At 38.1% G+C, this 26,035-nt stretch overlaps 2 protein-coding genes across 2 annotated transcripts in view; both read left to right on the plus strand.

Annotated features, from left to right (window-relative positions):
* LOC121415219 overlaps nucleotides 1-12,586 on the plus strand; it is a 28,205-nt gene extending 15,619 nt beyond the window's left edge. Inside the window, exon 2 of the mRNA XM_041608389.1 lies at nucleotides 10,286-12,586. Within this exon, the coding sequence (XP_041464323.1) occupies nucleotides 10,291-11,799 (1,509 nt within the window). The 5' untranslated portion in view covers nucleotides 10,286-10,290 and the 3' untranslated portion in view covers nucleotides 11,800-12,586. The remainder of the gene's footprint in view (nucleotides 1-10,285) is intronic.
* Nucleotides 12,587-20,497: 7,911 nt separating this feature from the next.
* On the plus strand, nucleotides 20,498-22,656 carry LOC121414755 (beta-1,3-galactosyltransferase 1-like). Its single transcript, XM_041607817.1, has 2 exons — nucleotides 20,498-20,906; nucleotides 21,064-22,656. The coding sequence occupies exons 1-2, from the start codon at nucleotides 20,829-20,831 to the stop codon at nucleotides 22,243-22,245; spliced, it is 1,260 nt and encodes a 419-aa protein (XP_041463751.1). The 5' UTR covers nucleotides 20,498-20,828; the 3' UTR covers nucleotides 22,246-22,656.
* The last annotated feature ends 3,379 nt before the right edge of the window (nucleotides 22,657-26,035 follow it).

Below are 26,035 nucleotides of genomic sequence, written 5' to 3' on the forward strand. Positions count from 1 at the left end.
TCGTCCGATGAAATATAATAATTCACATGGGGAGGGGGTGTGTGTGTTGGAACGTACTCGTTCCCCGGGCCAAAATGGTGAGAGGGGGCTGGAATATTCCAATTCCCTGTGATATTGTTCTGAAAAGGAGCGATCGAACTGGATTTGGCTGCATTATTTACTCTTTTTTTCCTACGTAATCTATCACGCGCAGCGAATTTTGCTTTAGACTTTTGGGGGGAATTTTGTCTAGATAGGGAATCGCTTTTCTTCAACTTTCCTTTACCACCCTTTCCTCCTTTAGAATTTGGATCAGTTTTTCCACCACCCGTCTGGAGGGTGGATTTTCGTTTTTGAGATGATGGAATTTCCACCTCATCGTCCGATGAAATATAATAATTCACATGGGGAGGGGGTGTGTGTGTTGGAACGTACTCGTTCCCCGGCCAAAATGGTGAGAGGGGGCGGGAATATTCCAATTCCCTGTGATATTGTTCTGAAAAGGAGCGATCGAACTGGATTTGGCTGCATTATTTACTCTTTTTTTCCTACGTAATCTATCACGCGCAGCGAATTTTGCTTTAGACTTTTGGGGGGAATTTTGTCTAGATAGGGAATCGCTTTTCTTCAACTTTCCTTTACCACCCTTTCCTCCTTTAGAATTTGGATCAGTTTTTCCACCACCCGTCTGGAGGGTGGATTTTCGTTTTTGAGATGATGGAATTTCCACCTCATCGTCCGATGAAATATAATAATTCACATGGGGAGGGGGTGTGTGTGTTGGAACGTACTCGTTCCCCGGGCCAAAATGGTGAGAGGGGGCTGGAATATTCCAATTCCCTGTGATATTGTTCTGAAAAGGAGCGATCGAACTGGATTTGGCTGCATTATTTACTCTTTTTTTCCTACGTAATCTATCACGCGCAGCGAATTTTGCTTTAGACTTTATTACAGGCTTAGATTTTTTAGGCTTTGAAGAATTTTTAGGCTTTTGAGATTTTTTAGCCATTGGAGCATCTCTTCTCCTGAGAGGACATTTTCGTTTTCTAGATACCTTAGCATGATTAGGATTCGATATAATAAAATCTTCATCCTCTGACCAACCATTATTCGAATTTTCAATGCTAGAGGCTGCATGAACTCCATCGCTAGCAGGATTGGTAATGGAACTATCAACCACATCTCTTACATGACTGCTAAGTATAGAAACGTTGCATTCACTTACCGGTATTGTAGATGGACTTGATGGATGTTGACTCTCGGTGGGGTGATGTGCAAGGCCATGAACTGCATCGACTGTGCTTGTCACCAAAGATTGCACTTGAGATATGGAAAAATCATATAGATTTGAAAGTAAATTTTGAAGGTTTTGTCTAAATAAAGTACTACGCTGCGAAGACGAAGGGGTTGCCTGAGAATCACCCATGATTCTGATCTAACTACTTGGAGAGATTGTTTCAGTCACCAGTGCTGGTCCTCGGGTGTGAGGAAATTAAGTGATCCTAAGAGTTTTTCAGCTGAAAATTTATACCCTTTTTTCGCGCGTTTTTTTTCTTTATCTGTTTCTGTTTTTTCTTTGTTTATTTGTATAATCTTAAAACACAATTCAAGTTCAAGAGGAATAAAGAAAAGAGCTGTATAACATATTTACTCTTTGAAGTGGCCGGGTCCTAATCGTAGGGACCAAAAGGGTAATCTTAAAACACATTTCAGAATTAAGAAGAGATCGAATGGTATTAATTATTTACTCTTTGAAGTGGCCGGGTCCTAATCGTAGGGACCAAAAGGTAATCTTAAAACACATTTCAGAATTAAGAAGAGATCGAATGGTATTAATTATTTACTCTTTGAAGTGGCCGGGTCCTAATCGTAGGGACCAAAAGGTAATCTTAAAACACATTTCAGAATTAAGAAGAGATCGAATGGTATTAATTATTTACTCTTTGAAGTGGCCGGGTCCTAATCGTAGGGACCAAAAGGTAATCTTAAAACACATTTCAGAATTAAGAAGAGATCGAATGGTATTAATTATTTACTCTTTGAAGTGGCCGGGTCCTAATCGTAGGGACCAAAAGGGTAATCTTAAAACACATTTCCGAATTAAGAAGAGATCGAATGGTATTAATTATTTACTCTTTGAAGTGGGTCCTAATCGTAGCGACCAAAAGGGTAATCTTAAAACACAATTCAAGTTCAAGGGGATTAAGAAAGAGCGGTGTTTATTAGGCTTATACCGTTATTTCTTTTCATACAAGATTAAAAGGGCTCGGTAATTATACTTACTTATTTACTCTTACATTTTCCTTGTAGGGCGTTGTGTACGTTAGGGCTCTCCGAGCACAAAGCCCTGAATTCGTCTATAGATAAGGTCAACCCTTTTTTGCTGGGAAGTAGTTCTTTGTTTTTCTCGAAATATTCTCTCACATCGACGTATACACGTTTACGGTACATCTTAGCCACGATGTATTTAGGACGACCTCCTTTTACGCTGATTGGACGTTTAAGATATATCTTTGATTCCTCGTCGTCTGCAATGTTTTCTGGTTTGCTAGGCCATCCTGTAGACCCCGCCTCCTCTCTTCCAACTTGGTGATGGTTGGGTACTTTCATCTTTCTACCAGGAAACCACACCCCTTCTTTTCTATTCTCATTTTCACGATCCTGCTGTTGGTTCTGGTATTGCTGCTGCATCTCCATGAAAGGTTGTTCCTCGTCTATAAACAAAGGATTTTCGGAGAATAACTTATCTGATTCCTGTAGTTCTTCTCTTCCTACATCTTCGTGTACTTTCGAACTACCGTAGAAAGACGTGTAATTTCCAGCCATGGTTTCAGCCGTAATTATATTCGTACGCTGTCGTGTATGTTGCTGAATGAATGTATAAAACGATGGTGTTCTCCCCCTCTTTATAAAGACTTTCTTGCATGCTAAATTTACCCTCTTATTGTAATACATTATTTATAGCCCTTCCCGTCCAGGCATGTCTACCCTACCCTTTCGCAATATCGCCCCTCTATGGTGTCATATACCCCTTCCCGTCCAGGCATGTCTACCCTACCCTTTCGCAATATCGCCCCTCTATGGTGTCATATACCCCTTCCCGTCCAGGCATGTCTACCCTACCCTTTCGCAATATCGCCCCTCTATGCTGTCATAAACATGACGTCACGAAGTGACGTCATCTGCATGACGTCACTTCGTGACGTCAGAGATTGGGGGCGTGGCTTCATGACGTCACTTCGTGACGTCATGCTGGGGGCGTGGCTTCATGACGTCACTTCGTGACGTCATCGTCCATAAATGGACGATGACGTCATGACATCATAGACATCCTTATACTACTAGGGTCTTTATGTAGGACCATTTTTGTGGTTTAATTAATGTCAAGTCTTCGGAAATTCCCAAATATTCGTGGAAATATATCTTACATCTTACTTCTCTATTTCTTGATTATGTCGTTGTACTTTTTTTCTTGAATTTGGGAGGCAAAATTTGTTTTGATGAATTTTGACAACGGAATAGAAACACATCCACTGCCGCTTAGGAGTATGATATACAGGGTGGCATTTAGAGGATAATAATCAGAGACATTAACATGAATTTATAAATACATACAGTAAAGGGACACTGGATTAGTTGGGAGGGGGGGCTTGGGGCAATTGACCCCCAAAAGTTTCACGACAAAGAAAAAATAATAAATAAAGTAGAAAATGGGTGTATAAAATGTGACATTTTTACTTAATTTTATGCGTGAATCCATTACAAAATTCGATGTTTATATTATAAATGTCAATATTTTGCTCGCTCGCTTCACTTGCCGCTTTTGAGGAGTTTTGCAACATACGCCATGTCTGCCCCCTCAAACTTTTGGACTCATTACGTCACTATTGAAGCAAACATATTCAACAAATAAGATTATAAAATAAAGGCTTTCTAATATAATGCACATTTCGCGTATGTATTGTTATGATTAAAAATAACAACTCTACGGTCTCGATATGCCTCCGTGTATGTGGTATGTACCATGTTTCTCAACCGAAGTGCACTCTTGAAATGACTTCCCATTAAGAAATATACTAGTACATGTATATGATTCTGGGAGGATTTTTAATGTCTGGAAATAGTAACCATATCAGTTGATACCAAAATATACCGACAATTATTTATGTTTGGGAGAACGTCGCTCATTGTTGTAAAGGTATGAAAACTAACATGACTAACTAGGTTGAGTAAGAATAAGCCACCTACTTGTGAGCGTTTTTGAGAGGTGAGTCATTTGGGTTTTCGACTTCGTGCATTGTCCAACGCCTCAGTAATATAGGAACCAACAAATTACTGGGCAGGGAGCGCCAAAGTTATTGGTGCAGAGAAGATGCTTTTTTTTTTAAGTACGTTTTGCTTAAAGGTCAAGTCCACCTCAGAAAAATGTTGATTTGAATCAATAGAGAAAAATCAGACAAGCACAATGCTGAAAATTTCATCAAAATCGGATGTAAAATAAGAAAGTTATGACATTTCAAAGTTTCGCTTATTTTTAACAAAATAGTTATATGAACGAGCCAGTTACATCCAAATGAGAGAGTCAATGATGTCACTCACTCACTATTTCTTTTGTTTTTTATTGTTTGAATTATACAATATTTCAATTTTTATGAATTTGACGATTAGGACCTCCTTGCCTGAAGCACAAATGTTAAAATAATGGAATTCCACGTGTTCAGGGAGGAATGAAACTTCATTTCACATGACAATGACGAGAAAATCAAAATATTTCATATTTCATATAATAAAATACAAAAGAAATAGTGAGTGAGTGATGTCATCAGTTCCTCATTTGCATACCGACCGAGATGTGCATATAACTGTTTTGTGAAATGAAGCGAAACTTTAAAATGCCATAACTTTTTTATGTTACATCCGATTTTGATGAAATTTTCAGTGTTATGCTTGTTGAATATTTCTCTTTTTATTCAAATCAAGTTTTTGTTGGGGTGGACTTGTCATGTTCTGGATTTAAATGGTTTGGGGTACAGTAGCTTACTTAGGATTTTCCACGGGGGGGGGCAAAATCGTCCGAAAAAAATTGTCCAAGAAAAAGGTCTTCAATCACAAATAAAGAATTTCGTGCCAGAAAAAAATTGACAAGCAAAAAAAAAGTCCTCAACAGGATATAAAGGACATTTAAGAAAAAAGGTCTTCAACTTCTCGTCAAGGGGGGTGGCAGGTATAGGTCCCTTGCATGGGTTGTGACTCGTCAGGGGGGGTACGCTAGTGTTGGGATATGAGGGATCAAGCTCAAGTCTGGGATGGTTCTCGGGATAACTTGTAATTTTTAACAGTTTTTGTTGGTGCACTGCAAAAACTCCGGTGTTGATTTAACACCAGCCCGGAATCTATATATGTCTACACCAGAGAAGTATTCAATTCAAATCAATTCAAATAAACATTTATTTTCTTCCATTTCATCACATTTTCCGTAAACATTAATTCATACATAAATCAATTAATTACGAAAAAATATAAATATGTACATGTATGATGTTGGGTTTAAAGAAGAAGGCGTAGATCCTAAAAGCTGAGGTTTGTGGCGGGATACGCCTATAGACAAAAATACAATACAATAAACAATACGAAGGAAAGGGCAGAGAAAAGAAGAGAAAGAAAGTGAACAAGAGAGAGAGAGAGAGAGCAAGAGAGAAACAACACCAGTTTGGAATCAAACCGATGTTTTTTTATACTAATTGGTGTTGTATAGACACCTATTTGTTGTTAGACCAAAACGAAACTGGTGTTGTTAAACACTTCTCCGGTGTGGACATATGATAGATTCCGGGCTGGTGTTAAATCAACACCAGAGTTTTTGCAGTGTGGAGATTGGAATCAAACTTGTGAAAGTACGTTTCAGAAGGGGCTGTTGGACTGGGCTCAGGGCTTTTTTTTTACACTATTTACATGTATTTATTTATTTGTTTATTTATTTATCTATTTATTTGGTCTTCTAAATACAGGGTAGCCCTTTCAATATCAAGTATTGTTCTGCCAAGGGACCCTGTCGGTGTCTATAAAGATAAAAAAATTAAAAATATACACGATATAAAGATAAAAACATTAAAAATATACACGATAAATTACAAAGTTAAAATCTGACATAATACATGATAATAATATACAAAACAAAATAGTATGAGACTTCGAATATTAATCACATTCAAGCAAATACATCCACACATTCGTGAGTACAATCACACACACACGCACACCTACACAAAGATAAATACATTACCTTAAAGGTCAAGTCCACCCCACAAAATTCTTGATTTGAATCGATAGAGAAAAATTAAAGAAACATAACGCTACAAATTTCATCGAAATCGGATGTAAAATAAGAAAGTTATGACATTTCTAAGTTTCGCTTATTTTTCACAAAACAGCTCAATGCGCAACTCAGCGATATGCAAATGAGAGAGCCGATGATGTCCATCACTCACTATTTCTTTTGTTTTTTATTGTTTGAATAATACAATATTTCAATTTTTACAGATTTGACAATAAGGACCAACTTAACTTAACCATAAGCTGTTAAAATAATGGTAATTGCACATGTTCAGGGAGAAATAAAACTTTGTTTCACTTGACAAAGAGGAGAAAAACAAAATATTTCATATAATAAAAATAAACGAAATGGTGAGTGGTTGACGTCATCAGATGCCAATTTGCACACCAACCAGGACGTGTATTTAACTGTTTTGTAAAGTTAAGCAAAACGTTAAAATGTCATAACTTTCTTATTTTACATCCGATTTTGATGAAATTCTCAGTGTTTTGCTTGTTGGATTTTTCTCTTTTTTTCAAATCAATTTTTTATTGGGGTGTACTTGTCCTTAAAAAAAAACAGAACACAGCAATAAAAAAGATCAAGCTAGTTTAAGAGTAAAAAGCCTACAATGCCGCTTAAATATATAAATGAGCTGAGGTTATTACACAGATATCAGCCGGTAAGTTGTTCCAATTATAATGTAGCGAGCATTTGAAATAATCAGTTCTTGGTTTGGTTATAAAAAGAGTGAGAAGTGAGCAGCATATCGTGTATAAATAGAAACTTTTCACGGAATTATGATATTTTTCAAGTATGATGGCATTAAATTATTTTGAACTTTGTACGTTATTAAGATGGTTTGATATTTAATTTTTTGTATAACTGTTTGCAAGGAAAGTTCAGATAACATGGATAAATGAGGTGTATAAAACTACATGCAGAATGGCTAGGCGCGACCAGCAAGCGCTTCGCGCAATGTTGTTTTATGATTAAATTGCCGACCCAGTAGTAGCGGTTCCCAGTCAAGCCTCTGCTTCGGACATCGACACAGTCTTCTGTGACAAAAAAACCTGAGGGATGCTCTGTTTAGTATGGCTTCATTTTATCTATCATTGTGTGGTTCCTCCAAACAATTGAGAAAAAAAATCTCGGGTCGACCCTATCAGTGTCTTGTATGCGATGTCTTTAATCTTCTCGATACAGTCAAAGATCCTCTGTCCTTGCGTATGAAAGCTAATAACATCTTCTAACTTTTGCGCATGATATACCATGGACCCTACCAACTGGGGCACAAATCCCGAACAATACACATTCAGTTCTTTAACTCATATGACACCCAAATTGCTCATAATTGTCTCAGAATGATAACTGAACTATTTTTTCTTCAAAAAGAAACAAAATAGTAAACATAAGAAATATACAATATTAACCTAATATTTGAGTTGTTGGCTCCCCATAATTTTAGTACAGAGTTAGACCGCAGTTTAAGTTAAACCCATAGAGATGTATATGTTATTAGTATACATCTCTATGGTTAAACCCGACTTTAGAATACGGGGCATTGAGTCTGGAAGTGAAGAACTTGAGGATGACTCTGCGATCGGTTTCATTTAGCTGTGTGTGTTCATAATTTAATATTTGAAAAAATATGCATGAGTGAAAAGGATCGAATTGCATTATTTTGTTTCCCTGGTCATGGGAGTCAGGAGGGTGATGGAACGCAGTCACGTACAGATGGGGGAGGGGCTTGGGGGACCATGGACTTCCCCAAAAAAATTCCCGACCTAGAAATGGGGAGAAAAGGGTAAATATATATCATTATATCAATATTTTCTGAATTTTGTGGTAAATCTATCACAAATTTGCATTTTTGTATAAAACCGGTCAATTCGCTCACTTCCTTCACTCGCAGCCTTTCAGAAATTTTGCCCCATACACCATGTCTGGCCCTAAAGAATCACCCCTTACAATTGGAGGGCCGATTTCCCGCGCATCCTAATTTCATACCCTTGACAAAAGTGAGCTACGATCCCCCAAGCATGAATAACTTTCAGACGTAATGTTGAATCTTCAGTTTTCCATACGTATTTCGGGGAAGGCGGGGTAAGTTGAGCATAGGTGCAAGTTGAGCCACCACCCCCAGGCCAATAATGAATGAGTCAGACGTTGTGGTGGTGTCATGTATTGATGACCCATTACATAATCCTTTACCCCACCACATTGTTTTCAACTTTAAAACAAAATGTAATTTGTGAGAGGGAAAAATACAAATTTCCGGAAAAAAAGTAAAAAAAGGGTGTGAAATAGATAAATGCTTTTTACCCGCACACGTCTTTGAATATAATAAAGAAATAAGAACAATGTTGTTGGTCCAGGTATGGATTCTCATTCTTGTCATCGTCTTTTATATGATGGATGCATAAGAAATGTGTGGATGGCAGAAAGGAGCAAATTTACATGACAATTCTTTTACTTTTAGAGGATGTTAGTGTTTGAATTAGCAAGTGAAAATAATTGACATGATAGCTCTTCCCGCATACATTTTGTACATAGTTTTTGTGGCTCAACTTACCCCAGAAGGTGGCACAATTTACCCCATAGATGGGGCAAGTTGAGCCATGCCTTTCAGTGTGGGGGTAGAAAGTTATAAATAGGTGAAAAATATTTCCCAAGAATCAAATCTAAAAGCTAAGTACTTATTTCTACAATATTATTAGTCATACCAATTCTAACATGCAAAATGCAAAAAGTGTCACAACTTACCCCGCCTTCCCCTACCTATAGCATGTATAGAGAGACACACTGTAGATTGACCTTAACTGGGTCATAGTAATTAAAACTCTTTGCAAGCAGAATTAATTTGGGGGGTTAATGATGACAATTGTTTCCGTGTTCTTCGAATCAACATTTCAATCTTGAACCACTGATATAGATGATTATCATACAGATGTTGTCCAAGAATTGTTGTCATTCATCAGCTTCTATAATATCAGCGTGCAAAGGGTTAAATAATTGAAATAACAAGACCATTTCTGCAGTTTATGTTATGCTTGAAATTTCTTTTTAAATAAACAGGCATTATGCATACAACGTAATTTTAACGCTGAAATTTGATTATCATGTATTATCCCATGTAGCCGTTGCTCTGTGTAGTTAGTTGGAACACGGTATATTACGAAATCAAACAAACCAAATATGATTCAAACATCATTTCCCTCACTCTCTCCGATATATATATAATTAATAAATTCATTTATTATTTCGCTTGCTGGGCCCCGTAACAAAAAGGTTAGCGATTGATCGCTAATGTGAAAGAACAATTCTGATTGGTTCCTCATCAGTTTATTGAGCAAGATGATAGGTCATGCCATTTAGCGATTAATTGCAAGCCTTTGTATAACAGGGCCCAGATGCAAGGTGATCGATCTCAGTGAAATTGGAAATTTACACTCTAAAAAAAATTGACCCAATATAGGGTAAAACGGGAACATGCATGTTGGTTGGGTAAAAAGACCCAATATTTTGTAAATTTTACGCAATGTTGCGTTGAAACAGCACAATATGGGGTAAAAAATACCAAGGAAACAGGCATGTTCCCTTCCCACCCAATATTGCGTAAAATTTTCCTCAGTGTTTTTAGAGTGTAACCAATAAAATACAGTCAACACCCCACCCCCTCCCCTCCCCCCCCAAAAAAAAATGAAATGAATTCAAAATCAAACTCTGTTTCAGATGAAGATTTTGAATTCAATTCTTTATTTATTTTTTTTTGTCACACCTTGGGCACTGACGAAGACTGTCTTTCATTCTTGAGAGCTATGTACCGGTTTGTTTTTAAATCCATAATTTTAATTTGTTTGTGGCATTCTACTACAGTTGTGATTATCGTGGTGATATCTATAGGGTATGCATATAGAATGTATAGCGTATTTAGGATATAACTGTATTTTAATTTGTTTTTTTTTTCGATTTTTATCAATTCTGTTTTAGTGACGATGGGGCCGCGCCGAACCCTGGCCAAGCTAACCTGCATCACCATTCTGGTATTTGGATTCATCTGTGGAATTCTCAACTTCCAACATTTATGGAACATAGAGACCGAGATCCCTCGAACTCGCCTGTCTCTCTCGAGAAAGACGGGACGTGGAAAACTTCTCCAGAAAAAAGACCATAGTTTGGACAGCGGTAGTGAGAGTTGGCTGAACTTCCCAAGTCTGCGGGTGGAAAAGAGGCCCGCTGGCGGAAATGAGATGGATGAGGGTGCAGAAGAAGAGGATATCATGAAACTCCGTGAGGATGTAGAAATAGCCCTTCTAAGGCTGGAGATGGCAAAAAGGTTGAGGCACCGAGATGTTTCCATTAAATATCCGGGTAAGGTTGGGCAGGCGAAATTGAAAGCGGCGTATACTTCTGAGGAAAAATCACCCAATACCGATCACTTGCATCAGAGGACTGAACAGCACGATACCAGGAAACATGAAATACATCACAATGATTTAGGTATAGATAAATTATTCAAAAAAGTAAATACTATTGATGATTATTTAGAAAAGGAGGAAGATGCTGTTATCAAGGATGACCCTAATCTCAATGCGGATGTTGAACGAACTGTGCCTGTTTTGCATGTTAAACGTTACGTGGACGAGCCTGTGGACCCACATGAGTACAACTATATTTACAATCCATCTCATGTCTGTTTAGACAAAGATGGACGTCCTCAGAGTGTCTTTATAATCTTCCTGGTAGTCACCGCACCAGGACACTTCCAGAGGAGGAATGTCGTCAGGCACACCTACGGTGACCAGAAACAATGGCCTGCCCTGAAGAGAGGGATCTTCGCCACGGTGTTCCTTCTAGGGAAGACCTTCAACGCTACCCTGCAGAGGATGATAGATGAAGAGGCCCGGAAACACAACGACATTCTCCAGGAGGACTTCATTGATACCTATGCGAACCTCTCCCGGAAGACGGTGATGGGATTGAAGTGGGTGACAAATCACTGTCGTCACGCGTATTTCGCCATGAAGATAGACGACGACTCCATGATTAACCAGGGTCGGTTTCTCTGGATCTTCAAGGAATCATCGTTCACCAACTGGACAGCCTCCGAGACCATGTGGGAAGCACCCGTGTTGCGTAGCAACTTAAGCAAGTACTACATCTCCAAGGAATACTACCCCGCCCCCAAATACCCACCGTACATGAACGGTCCTGGCTATGTGATGTCGTCGGACTTGGTTGAAGCAGGGTACCACATGGCTCTCAAGACACCCCTCTTTCCGTGGGAAGATGTCTTCCTAGGAACGTGCTTCAAGAAGATGGGGTTCAAGCCAGTTAAGCATAAACGCTTCTTGTGGATATCAGACCCTGGATTTTTCACTGGTAACAGCGAAAGGACCATCGTCACATCGATACGTTCCTATGTTGTGGTATCAAACCTTCACCCAGATACCATGAAGTTTGTTTGGTTTACGTGCAAGATCAAATTAATCAAACCGAGGTGATGCTTTTGCCCTTAGCCTTCAACTCAATGCAATGTTATCAAATAATTCAATGTTTTTGTATTCAGCACCAGCGCCTTTGAGATATTGTGTCTTCAATTATTATCTTCGGCACGTTAAGTTGCCATGGATCAATGTCCAGGGATTTTGCTCAGTTTTGCGTTACTGCAACATCCGGCTTTCGCATCCGTTACCATAGTTATCTAGCAATATCATGGATCAGTGTATCTATACTTCCTTGATTTAACATGCTTGATAAACATAATGGAAGATAAATTTATTTAAGGTGATGATGGTGACGAATGATGATGATGTTGAATATTACCCAAGTAAGAATTTTGATGAAGGTTTGCCAATGTACAGACAGTATTCACTTTAACAGGTTAATGTGAACTGTATTAACAATAACCACTGCAGATTTGTTGTTATCGGGTATCAACACCAATAGAGTTTTAGTTAAGTATTATTATTATTAATATTATTATTATTTTTTTATTATTATCATTATTATTATTATTGTTATTATTATTATTATTATAAAGTCTTGCTTATCCAGGATAGCCTCATTAGTGATGTAAACTGTTCTCCCAGAGTGCCCTGCTGCATTTTAACACATACAAAAGAAAACAAAGCAAAGGACAACAAAATTAGAACGGTACAAACAGAATAAAGTTGTATTTTAGATGTATAGAGGTCATAGATATAGTTATTCTCATTATCATAATAATTTCAATAATATTTTTCTTTTGATAATTGCAATAATTTCCTATCAAAATCAGACAGATATGAGCATTCACTGAAAAGGAAATGAAACCATCAGTATAATTCTTTGCAAAATTCACGTAAAGGTGATAAATTTGTTCTCTATTGTTTCTCAATGCTTACCGAGCTGACAAAGACATCTTTATTTCTATCGATTTCTGATATCAAGTATTACAATTTCAGATTCCAAATGACCATAGGCGGCGGAGCAGAGGATTATCTTTTGTGTTTGGGGGGCCGGGGACGCAACAATAGCCGCCCCCCCCCCCCAACACAAAAGAAAATCCTCTGCTCCGCTGCCAATGCAAATGACAAAATATGAATTACAAAAATGTCGTTTCATATCGGGTTACCGACGAGATACCCTTCATAATTGATATCGGTATTATAATTAACTTGACAGGATCTGGATTACCTTGAAGCCAATGCTTTCTATATTTTTTTTTTTCATTAAAAAGGCATATTTTTTATCATGCTTATGTAATTGCTCGAAGAAAAAAATCGAATGTTTGACAAAGACATAATATAACTTGCCATTTACGATTCTAGAACAATCTGTTTGATATTGCAAAGCCCTTCTCTATAATTCCTTTGAAAATAATTTGTATAATGGCTATGGGGTTCGATTCAAAATTAGAATAAGGTAAGATGACTCCTATTTATACACAACAAAAAAAGTAAGTCCCCCCTAAACAAACATCAATAATTTGCGAACCAATGTGAGTTTTTGATATATTTTTACATGAGCGTGTAGGTAATTTTATAACCTACCCTATGAGTAAATGTTGTGGATGTATTTTACGTCATGCTTCAGTGAGCACCGTCAGAAGGCAAAAATGTCACTTTTCAAAAGTCACAAGCAAAATATCACGACTTTGATTCCATTGTATTGGAACTAATTCCACATTCTCATCATGAAAACTAGTCAGAAGGCTTGGAAAGGGTACTTTCTAAAAGACGATACAACTTTTTAAGCTAAATTTCACGGTTGAATAAACTCAAGTCCAAATTTGCTATAATTGGATTTTTACACATTTTTTTCAATAAAAAATGCTAGAATATGATGACAGTTATTTTGGGGAAGACTATCTCCAACAATATTCACCGTTTCACGGTTCAATGAACATTTATTGGAAACAAAAAATGCGATTTTCAAATATCGTAGGCAAGTATTGCTTCATTTTTCTAACTGAAAATGATCTTTTCTCAACTTTTTTGTTATGTTCATGACCAATTAACATGCTTCAATGATTCAAAGGTGTCAACTTAAACATTTACGCTTGAATGAACATGTGGAATGTGATTAGCTCTTTTTTACGTTATTGGAAAAACTGCAATTTGTAACTATGGATATCTGTCACACAACTCCTTGCACAGTTCATTTGATTTGATTTTCATGAAAATCCCGATGTTTAATGCATCAGTGAGCACACAATATTCGAAAATTATGCAAATGAGAAGAAAGTTCAAGGCCTTGGCCCCACTCTCTACCGAATCGAATGGTTATTTTGGTGTGTGCACATTTTGGATAGTGTTACTCTGAAGCCATGTGCGAAGTTTCATTAAATAACTGTTGGCAGAAGTAACAAAAACCGTCCATGAAACAAACCCTCATTTCATATTTGTTAAAATTTTGACTTCCTCTCTCATAGACTTGTGTACATTATGGGTGCATATGTTTAAGCATACGTAAACCCCTTATTCAATATGGTGGAACTTTTTTTCAAGACTGTCTTTAGCAATGTCGTTTGGCAGTAATGTTTATCAACCTATGGGCAGAATTCTGTGCAAAAATGAAATCGATTTGCTTGTTTATGGATGAGTGAGCACGCATCAAAGTGGGAAAATTGGTATTTTCAATGACACAGACTCATTTTAAAGGGTAATAAAGTGAATATTGGGGGCAAATTTGGTTTGAAAGGTGTCTTTAATTGCTGGTGTTTTTATCATCCATCATTTCTATCACCAAACACTTTCAGAACTTTAGTCATTTCATGGTTGAGCGAGCACATTCGAAAATTTAGGAATGAATACTCTTTATACTGCATAAATGTATTCTTTTCCTAACAATTTCTCAGGATCAGTTGAATGTATGGACAGATCAGTGGTGGATCCAGAATTTTAAATGGGGGAGGGGCCTATTATCGGGGGAGCCATCAACATTTTCAAATTTTAACATGATCTAACAAGCTGTAAAAGATAATACCCCCAAAACCCTATGATGACACGTCACAATACAGGGGCCGCAGAGCAGTTTTTAAAGGGGAGGGCCTGACCATGTCAAAAATCACAATCGTATTACATTTTTGTACTTGCTTATGGAAAAAAGTGGGGGCTGAAGCCCCCCAGCCCCCCCCCCCCCTCCCCGCTTCCGCGACCCCTGCAATACATCGTGCTCACTCAACCATGAACATACGATATCAAAATTTGGTCTGAAATGGTTAAATGATGGATAGTGAAACAGCATAACACTATAAAGTTCACCTAAAAACAATTTTTGCCCAACTTTGTATTTGCACAATCTGAAAAACGACTCTTGTGACTTTCAAAAATGGTCATTTTTAATTCAATCTTTAATTACTCATGCATGACTCAACCGATCAATCTCATTTTTCCCCTGGAGTTGCTTAATGGGTGTATAAAACCACCCATGAAATATCATATCTCAAAATTATTTTGTTCAAAAGTTACAGCAGTTTGATTTAGGGGGACTTACTTTTTTTGTTGTTTATATATATATCAGATTGCGATTTTAATTTAGATTGTTGAATTGTGATTGTTGATTGTTGGTACTGATTATTGCAATCTAGAAATAATTTGCACCTGTCTTAAACGATACATTTAATTTTTATTAGGTTAATAATTTTTCATAAGGTAAGGGGCTGTACCTCATCAGTTTATCGGGTTTACATTCTTCCCTTCTTCCCAATTGCCTTTACATGAGAATATGAGGGACTGTCCTTGTAGAACATTTCAAATAGCAATACCATTTTAGTTCAGATTTTTCAATGAATTAGGGATGGAGATATATGTTTTATTTACAGAGAGGGGGAGATAAGGATAGCGAGAGTGGGGAAGGGTGTTTCTATATATCAGATTGAGATTTTAATTTCGATTGTTGATTGGTATTGATTGTTGCAATCTAGAGAAATTTGCACCTGTCTTAAACGATACATTTAAGTTTTATGAGGTTATTAATGATTTTTCATAAGGTAACGGGCTACCTCATCAGTTTATCGGGTTTACATTCTTTATTTCAAACGTAGGATAGGTGAAATGGTGCTTTTCTAGGGTGCCAGTTATCTACTGCACAAAGTAGATTATTGTTTCATTCCTGCCTGAATATTATAAAATCTTTCTATGATGAAATGTGAGGAAAAGTAAAACATTGGAAATACGTTTTTTAGTGATTAATTACTATTATGTTTCTTGAAAATATAACCTGCCAACTACCCCGCAAACAATCCTTTATTTTACTTTTAATACTAGCTAATGCAGTAGATGTATTGTTTGATAATAGTAACTAGATGCACAGCAAGGATTATCTTTTTAGAACTAACAATTAGATAAAAATGTTCTGCACTAAGCAAAATCTTGGTTCGAAGGATCTGCTGGGCGACTAGTTCATTCGAAATCAAACATGCGTAACCCCGCCCGAGCTATCCACCTCCCCAATCCAAATCCCACCCTCCCCCTCTTTCTCCCTCTCTATTTTCGTATTTATTTACTTCAAATCTGTATACAGGATAACCAATTCAGCTGTAGCCTATAATTATGATAAAACATTACCACAGATCAAAATCAGGGTCCCGTCTTACAACGAGTTACGATTGATCCGATCAGTCGCAACTATGGACGGCCAGCAACGTCAACATCTATTATGCATATTTTGTTTAAAACATTTTCTAGCAACGGTGTATATTCATGCATTCACTGTTTCCTTGAAAATTCCCCGTGCTTCCCTTTGTTTACAAAGGACATTGGGCAAATTTGCTGTAGAAAAAATTATGACACTGATGGATTTCCATAGAGTTACGATTGAATTGGATCAATCGTAACTCTTTGTAAGACGGACCCCTGGATTACAATCGGGAGTTGATTTTTAAAACACATTATAATAATGAATGAATACATATGTACATGCAATAAATAAGGCTTAAACAAATCCCACGCACACACACTTTCACTCTCATTCTATTAGGCACACGCGCAGGTTCATTACTTATCCCTCCCTCCCCCCTCCCTCTCTCCTCTCTCTCCCCCTCCCCCTCTCTCCCTCTCTATCTTCTATCTGCACTTTAGTGAACAGCACTGCGTAACATATATTTTTATGCATGTATATTTCTCTTTATATACACACCCACCTACACACACACGCATGCACACCATTATCTGGCATCATCCTACTATTGGGCAAATTACGCGATCCTGTTGAAAATAGGACTGCATGAGCAATAAATACTAGACCTTCTGTAGGCATAACTGTATTGATATGGTGCTATAATAAACTACATCCTGTTATGTCACTTACAAATCAATTCTACAGTTCGTTTCGAAAATATATTTTGCAAGCTACTTAACTTTGTGAAACATGTTGTACAAAATATTTTTAATGTTCATCAATTGTGATAATAAATGCATTTTTTATAACAAAATCATTTTTTCTCTTCTGTTATATTGCTTATTGTGAACCCGCCCATTTCACTGTCCAAGTTAATTGATTTGTTAATTAACAGAGGCACCACCTTGCGCTTCAATGAAAATAATGCTGTGTCGATCAACGTCTGAAAAGCTGGGGAGCGTTTCATGAAAGGACTTGTCGGACGTTTTATCCGACAAGTCCTGCTTTATCCTACAGTTACCAAAGTAACAGTGCTTCTCAACCAATCAGAATCCAGAAGAGTTGTCAGATTGTCGGACGAAAATATTGATGAAACGCCCCCTGAAAGCATCAACAAAATGCATTGGTAATGGTTGTCAAATTATAATAATTGAAAACCACATTCGATTAGTCGTACAATCTATCTATAGAAAATCAAATGCGAGAGTCAGATAAGGACGAATCTATCTTGTACTTTACTAGAGAAATCTTGCCACATATTTGGCGGAGTTCAAGCTTGCATGGTAGAGGGGAGACGGGATGAATATGACCCATCCAAGGATTATTGATATCATACATCAGCCCTTTAAGCAGATGGTTTTTAAAATTTGATAACTTTCTTCTTACGACGCACTCATTATTTTCTTGTTTGAATTTTCTCTCTTTATTCAAAACAATGTTTGTTAGGGGTATAATGCTTTCCTTCATCCTGTTGTACTAAAACCTCCCGTTTTCAAGTCAATATACACCAAATATATCTCCTCGCACTTCGAATTATTATTGTTTTATGTAGTGACATATCATTTTAAGGTCTTAATATAAAACATTTCCCGTCCGTGCTTACGTTCGCATTAGTGGATTAGTGAGATAATAATTATGTCTGCTCTTCATGATTTCCTAAAATATCATTTTTTTTTTAAATCTGAAAATCAAAGATTTCAGCTTGCGCTCGCATCATTTGGTTAGTGGTCTACGTGAATTCTTACAAACAAGCCTTAGAATGCCCCTCTTCAGGTGTGAATTTCCAAAATTTCCAGCTCGCGCTCGCAATATTTGAATAGTGAGATGCGTATGATAATCATGACTACAATGACTACAAAAAAGGTATGTCTTTAGGTGTAATTCTAACAAAGCAGCATGCGCTTGGCATTCGCATTAGATAACTATGGTGAGATATGTGTACTCTTAAAGGATCCTTTAAAAAAAATCCTTAAAATATCCATGTTTGGGGTCAATATATACAAAAATTTCAGCTCGCGCTTCGCGCTCGCTTCATTTGGTTAATGAAATACGTGGGGTCGTCTTGAATTCCTACAAAAAAGCCTTAAAATGTCCCTCTTCAGGTCTGAATTTCCTAAATTTTTAGCTCGCGCTTCGCCCTCGTAATATTTGATTAGTGAGATGCGCATTTTAATCATGATTACAATGACAATTGCTTTATGTGTTTGGATGCATATAATTCTAACAAAATCAGCAAGCGCTTGGCACTCGCATTAGAATACTATGGTGAGATATGTATACTCTTAATAGATTCCTAAAATATAGTCCTTAGAATGTCTGATTGGGATCAATATATACAAAAATTTCAGCTCGCGCTTCGCGCTCGCATTGTTTAACGAAACAGGTACATATCATGACAAAAATTTGCTTATAATTTCCCCTTTTAGGTCTGAATATAAAAAAAATTCAGCTCGCGCTTCGCACTCGCATTATGTGATCAGTGACATACATATCCGTTTAATGACACTGTCCTTAAAATATCTCTATTAGGTCAGCATAATTAGCAACTGAGCGCGCTTCGCGCGCTCACTTGGTGACTCAAAATTTTTGCTGGTGCCCCCCATGCCGTGACCCACGGTACGCCACTGTGGAGATATTTCATTTACCGAGAGAGAGAGAGAGTGGGGAAGGGTGTGTTTGCGTGTGGGGGTGTGTGTGCGTGTCTGTGGGCGTATGCGGAGATGGAGGAGGTGTGTGGGTATGATCATGGACCAACAGAGTAATAGTATATAGGTACCCAGTGGCGGATCCAGGGGCCCAAAGGCGCCGCTTAAAAATAAAAATAAAGGAAAGAAAAGAAAAGAAAAGGCGCCGCTAAAAAAAAATATACACTGCAAATATTAGCAAGAGTAAAGGAAAGACTCCCCTAGCAAAGACTTTACCCCTTTTTCAACCTTTTTCTTTTATGGCGCCGGTGAAGTGCAAAAATATGTGCGTCGCTCGGCAGTACGCCCCCCATTCGCCAATAGCTGGATCCGCCTAAGGTACCCCTGAACCTGATCAGGGGGGCGTTTCATGAAAGGGCTTGTCGGACGTTTTATCCGACAAGTCCCATTTTATCCGACAGTTACCATAGGAACAGTGCCCCTCAGCCAATCAAAATCATGGTAAGATGTCAGATCTGAAAACTTGTCGGATGAAAATATTGATGAAACGCTCTCCAGGTTCCAGCTAACTCGGCACTTGAGACGACTCGCCCCCCCCCCCCCGAAAAATTAGGTGCCGAGTTTTCAAAAGTCAGATTGCTTTTTTTGTTGACAGATGTTTGTATTGAATACAAATCATTTTCAATGTTTATACGATTTTTTTAATTAATTCATGTAGTTTAGTATCAATAGTATCGTAGGGTTAGAGTTGGGTTTCGAGTTAGGGTTATGTATCGCCCCCGGGTATCACCATGGACAACTCGGCACCTAATTTTTCGTCAGAGCCGAGTTGTCCCAAGTGCCAAGTTGACCTGGACATCGTATCTTGGAAGGGCTGGGTCCCGTAACACAAAGGTTAGTGATTGATCGTACGCTTGATTTTACGATTGATTGTAAATTGTACTCATTGGAATCAATCGTAGAAAAAGGTTCTACGATCATTGCTAAGATTTGTGTTACGGGTCCCAGGTCTAATTTGCAAGCATGAGGGTGTACTTACTTGCGTCTTGTGGTAATCCTTTAGTCTAACATGTCTAAATGATTACTGCAAGCAGGTAACTGGTTGACCCTTTTTATTCAATTAATGACACAAATTGTCTTCTTCTTGTGAGATATAGCTTCTGAACCACTCAATCAGACACATGAGCTGAAAGCTGCCTTATTCACATTAAATGCTAGAATAAGAAAGTTGATCTCTCTCCATTGGTGATTAGGCCAAAACATCCATTTGTAGCTTGTATTTCCAAATTATCTGCTTGTTTTACTGCTGTGCTCACCTTTTTTTCGAAACCTTTGTAGGATTGTGCACACATTGAATATTCACTGAAAGAACAAAAACAAAACCAAAGTGAGCATATACTGTTTGCCGTTGTCTGGGAGAAAGGGTTATATGTCCGGTATCAGTAGAATTAAGTAGAAATATAAATACGTTCTCATAGGGGGAAACACTTTCTTGAAATGGTTCTTACATAAGTCAATTCACCTGTGCAAGTTAAATATCAGTCACTGAGTTTCGTTCTTGCACAAGTAACACTACGCAATGGTTGTCTTTGGACTCACATGAACTGTTATAATTTTACTGGATTTGAAAAGAGAAGTTTTTTCCCATTATTTGACCATTAATCAGGCTTACATTTTTGGCAAAATGCCTGAAGTGAACCAACACTTTCTTTTATAGAAACGAGACTTCGGGTCCGATCTTCTTCTACGTCACTCGATTGTTATCAAGGTCAAACAGTAATAAAATGAAGTTTTCCAAAGGATTAAAGAGGAATGAAAGGCATTTCAGTTATGTTGATTCGTTAAGTGGAACAAAAGTAAAGGTAAGTGTTTATATTTCTTAAACAATAACATGTTGTTTTGTTTCGAATAAGAATATGAATATGACAGTAATGTTAATCATCTAATATCATAATGAAAGGTAACTTTACATGATTGCCCATATCATTTTTCTACTTTTGTTTTTCATCTTGCTTGCAGTTACCAAAGGCTTTCATCTCCTCCTTCGTTCGTTTCGCCTGGTCGCTCCTTGCTATTACTGCCTGCGTATATTTGTGGATACTCATCGAGAGTTTAAGTCTTTCCCATAAGAATCACGTGACAACACGAGACAAAAAGTTATTCCTTGAGAATGAGAAAATTAAGACCACACCCTCAAGGCCAACTTTACAAACTGTTCTGAACCATACAGATTCGACCAGCACAAACAAAAGGTTCCTCGCACATCAGCAGCCCTACGTAACCCCAATTAAAGACTTGGAAAAGAGCAAGATGATGAAGGGGTCATTCCTGGGGTTGTATCTTAACGAACCCGTAGATGAGCACAAATACAAGCTCATTCACAATCCTTCTCTGTTCTGCAGAATGAAGAACTCGAAGCCGAAATCAATATTTTTGCTGATCATGATTCCGACCGCACCGAAGAACATCGAACAGCGAAATGTTCTCCGCCGAGTTTATGGAGCAGAAAATGCATGGCCACGATTGAGCAAAGGGACAATTGAGACGGTGTTCTTACTCGGAAAGCCAATCGATGCGACGCTTCAGGGTGACATCAACAAGGAGGCTGCGATGCACGGTGACATCGTTCAGGAGGACTTCGTTGACTCCTACGAGAACCTGACGATTAAGACAGTCATGGGCCTCAAGTGGGTGTCCAACTATTGCCGACACGCACGGTACGTCATGAAAAACGACGACGACTCCGTCATCATCCAGTTCAGGTTCTTCACGGCTTTCGTAAACTCACCATCGTCGAACTGGGCTGCCGGTTTGGCTCTCTTCAACTCTCCGGTGGCGCGCAACACCAGCGATAAGTTCTTCCTCTCGAAAGACTTCTACCGGTCCCCGACGTACCCTCCTTATCTTAATGGCCCTGGATACATCCTATCGACCGATCTTGTGGAACGTACCTACCAAGTGGCCCTCACCACCCCCATCTTTCCGTGGGAGGATGTCTTCATTGGAATGTGTCTTCAGAAACTTGGCGTAGTGCCGCAAAATGTCGATAGTTTTTTGATGATCGCCCCCAAGTACTGGGCTGCTGATTTCAAGACGGACTGGTGGAAACCACTTTGGGTGAAGAAATATTCATTGATTAGTAACGTAGAACCGGAATACATATCGGCGATTTGGGATGCTGGTCGACTTCATAAAGAATGAGAAAAAAAAATCTGCATTGAAATAACAGAGACCGGATGCATACAACCTAAGCAAAAGTGTAAAATCGATGTTAATCTTAACTGATAATAATAAATCATTATCTGGATGTTGGGAAAATACAAGTAGCTAATGATAACAATAATGATAATAATAATAACAATGATAACAATGATAATAATCACAATAATAATAAAAATAATATGTACTGGTAGTTATTTTTCCAGTTGGAAGTAAGCAATCTTATATACATATTTCATGACGGTTTATTGTTATTCTGAAGAAAGTGTGCAATAATTGTGTAATTCACACGTGTCATATAACAATTCCAATATTAAAAGATTTTCAGAAGTTTCAAAATAAACTTCTTTTGCTTAGTGTATGTTCATCTCTAGTGAATGGTGTCAGCCTATTTATTTATTTTTATGTTGTTTATTTCATTTCTGGCAAAGGAATACAAGAAATTACAAATGCAAGAAAATCAAGACCGATCGACCGATGTCCAAGGATAGCCAAAAAAATTCTAGATCCTTGCAAAGGTTCTCCCATCACCGTCGATAGCAGAGGCGTCAGTTATGGGGGGCAGGGGGGGGGGCGATCGCCCCACCAATGAAATTATTGGGGGCAAACATATCGTTTTGCCCCCCCCCCCATAATTCCGCATGTGCTAAAAATAAGATTGTAATGTTACACAGAAATCAGCAAGCGAGATTGAAATACACAACTCGTTCTTCGTCTAAAATCGTGCTCAAAATGTCCACTTTTCAGATTGGAATATCAAAAAATTTCAGCTCGCGCTTCGCACTCGCATCATTTCTGTAACCAAAACCCATACTTTCCATGATTAAATAGGTGAATATGGTCTTGTTTTCAGTTCTAAACCTCAAAAGAACTCCCACTTCGATTTGCAATAATCTTTTGTTGGATATATATCTTGTTCTTTATTAAAAACGTCCATTAAACTCAATTCTTTTTCATATCGAAATATGAATATTTTCAGCTCGCGCTTCGCGCTCGCTGGTGGGATATATATGTATATATATATATGTGTGTGTGTATATATATATATGTACACATATATTTAGGCATATGTGTGTGTGTGAGTTTGTTTGTTTTGTGTGATCGAGCGCCTTTGGAAAATTGATTCATGATTTTGCCCCCCCCCCCTCTTAAAAATGGATCGACGCCCTGGTCGATAGTTTACAAACTCTCGGCTCCGAGAACAACCTCTTACTCATTTTATTAAGTCCGGAGGCGATGGAGTAACATGTGTCATGGTTAAACGCTTCTGTGATTTTTCAAGAAATTATAGAAATAAATGAATGAAATAATAATATTAAGAGCAGGAAGAAAATTGGAAGAGAGAGAGCAAGAATATTCTGAGCCAATTGCTCGATAATTATTACTCTAGACATTTGAGCGTCCATAACACCTGGGCCCGTATTCACAAAAGAAGTTTAAACCCCACCTGGGTTTAAACCCCCCTCCTGATTTTTTTTAAACCATGGTTTAAGCCCCCTCTCTGATTCACAAACGATGTTTTCTTTAAACCATGGTTTAAACCACAGTCTAAATTTAAACCTAAGAAGGGGTTTAAACCTCGACCATGGTTTAAACTTCTTTTGTGAATTCGGGCCTTAATCTCTATAAAGGGGAAGAAAAATCATCTCTTTACTTATTGCGATCGAGCCAGGGCCGTTGCTAGAGGGGGGAGGGGTATGGGGGTGTGACACCCCACCCCGGGGGGCCACTTACATTGACGAGTGGATACCATGCGCGACCAAAAAAACACGTAAAAAGGATGTCTTTTTCACGATAGGGCACGTTACGTACGTAACGTGATAAGGGTGTCAAAAACACAAAAATAATGAAAAAAGGGTTTCTATTTCGCTAGGAAAATTGTTTAGGGTCGACTTTGCGGGGATGATAAAACAAAATTAAATGTTTTATAAAGGATGTACTTTCTGCCCCAACACTACGTGTTTAGAGTCCGATTTGCGCGAGGTGTAGAAGATGGGGTCGTACTAAACCACACAAGGTAAAGCCGACGACCGAAGGACCCGTAACAATAAAACATTCCTGTACTTGTTTAGGGGTTCGTTTCAGGGAATATTTTAAAAGAGTATCGTTCTGTTTCCAAGACTTGTTAAGGGTAGGGTTTCACACGCCAATACTTGTTAAGGGGTGCATTTTCAGAATATGAAAATTACGTGTTTAGGGTGCTTTTCGAGACCCCATGGTCGCGCATGGTATCCACTAGTGAAGGGAAGTGGCCCCCCCCCCCCCCGGGACCCCCACCCCCCAACATTCATGGCAGTCGGCAAAATCATGTACCAGTCGGCAAAATGGAGGATAGGGGAGAAAAAGAAAGAGGGAAAGAAAGGAAGAGAAAAAAGAAGGAGAGAGAAAGAGAGAAAGAGAGAAAGAAAGAAAGAAAGAAAGAAGGAAGGAAGGAAGGAAGGAAGGAAGGAAGGGAGGGAGGGAGGGAGTGAGGGAGGAAGAAAGAAAGAAAGAAAGAGCAAATAAAAATAGGGGTTCTAACTTCGAAGAAGGTTACGACTTAGTAAAGACAACCAGTTGGCAAATCCAAGTCCTGGGCCAAGTCCATGTTACCAGGCTTAGAGCCATACTAGTCAGCCAAATACAAAGGACAAAATCAGTTGGAGCTTTATATATATAATAACACACAAAGTAAGCCCCCGGTCCTCGCCCAATATAAACAAGCTTGTAAGTTTGCAAATTATACCACTATTATTGACGAATTAACGAACACATTAGTTTTGTAAAGTTAGAGGCAAGACTAGACCTGTAGAGAAATATGGGGTGGGATGAATTTCCAAGGTTTCATTTGATTAATCAAAGCCAAAGTATAGTTGGCAAATTATAAAGGGAGCCTATTGAAGTGACAGAACACTTTGCGATCTATCAGTCAGCAAAGTGATGTACAAATACTGCCCCGTTTCAGATCTGAAAAGAACCGAACACAAGACTTAAAAAACTAATAACTCTGCAGTTTGCAAATTCATGAAGAAAAGACTACAACTTGTAGACTTGGATACTATGACTATGACTACAAAAACTCTTCATGTGTTTGGATGTGATTCTAACAAAATCAGCAATCGCTTAGCACTCACATTCATTAGATGACTATGGTGAGATCTGGGATCTTGTCATCTCATCATCTCTTCTAAAAGATGTTGACATGATGAGATCCGGGATCTTGTCATCTCATCATCTCTTCTTAAAGATGTTGACATGATGAGATCCGGGATCTTGTCAACTCATCATCTCTTCTTAAAGATGTCGACATGATGAGATCTGGGATCTCGTCATCTTATCTTTTGCTATCAAGATGTCGACTTCCCGAGATAATTATCTCAACATCTCGGTGGCACTTTTAAGCTTCCATATTAGGGTCAATATATACATAATTTTCCGCTCGCACTTGGCGCTCGCATCATTTTTGTTATCGAAATAGATAAGGTCTTCGTATATTCCTACAAAAAAGATTTAAAATGCTTCTCTTCAGGTCTGAATTACCTAAATTTTCAGCTCGCACTTCTCGCTCGCAGTATTTGGTTAGTCAGATGCGTATTTTAATCATGATTACAATGACTACAAAAAGTGTTTTATGTTTTCTGACAAAATCAGCAAGCGCTCGGCACTCAAATCAGATGAGTATGGTGAGATGAGTATTATTTTATTTGATTCCTAAACATAGTCTTTAAACTTTTTCTGTTTGGGGTCAATAAATACAAAAATTTCATCTCGCACTTCGCACTAGCATTGTTTA

The sequence above is a fragment of the Lytechinus variegatus genome, chromosome 5, assembly GCF_018143015.1.
Source record: "Lytechinus variegatus isolate NC3 chromosome 5, Lvar_3.0, whole genome shotgun sequence".
NCBI classification, from domain to species: Eukaryota; Metazoa; Echinodermata; class Echinoidea; order Temnopleuroida; family Toxopneustidae; genus Lytechinus; species Lytechinus variegatus.

Bases quoted from the DNA above. Each gene is read 5' to 3' on its own strand.
- LOC121414755 (XM_041607817.1), top strand. From the start codon at position 20,829: ATGAAGTTTTCCAAAGGATTAAAGAGGAATGAAAGGCATTTCAGTTAT. The intron at 20,907-21,063 runs GTAAGTGTTTAT...TCTTGCTTGCAG, and splicing joins TAAGTGGAACAAAAGTAAAG to TTACCAAAGGCTTTCATCTC.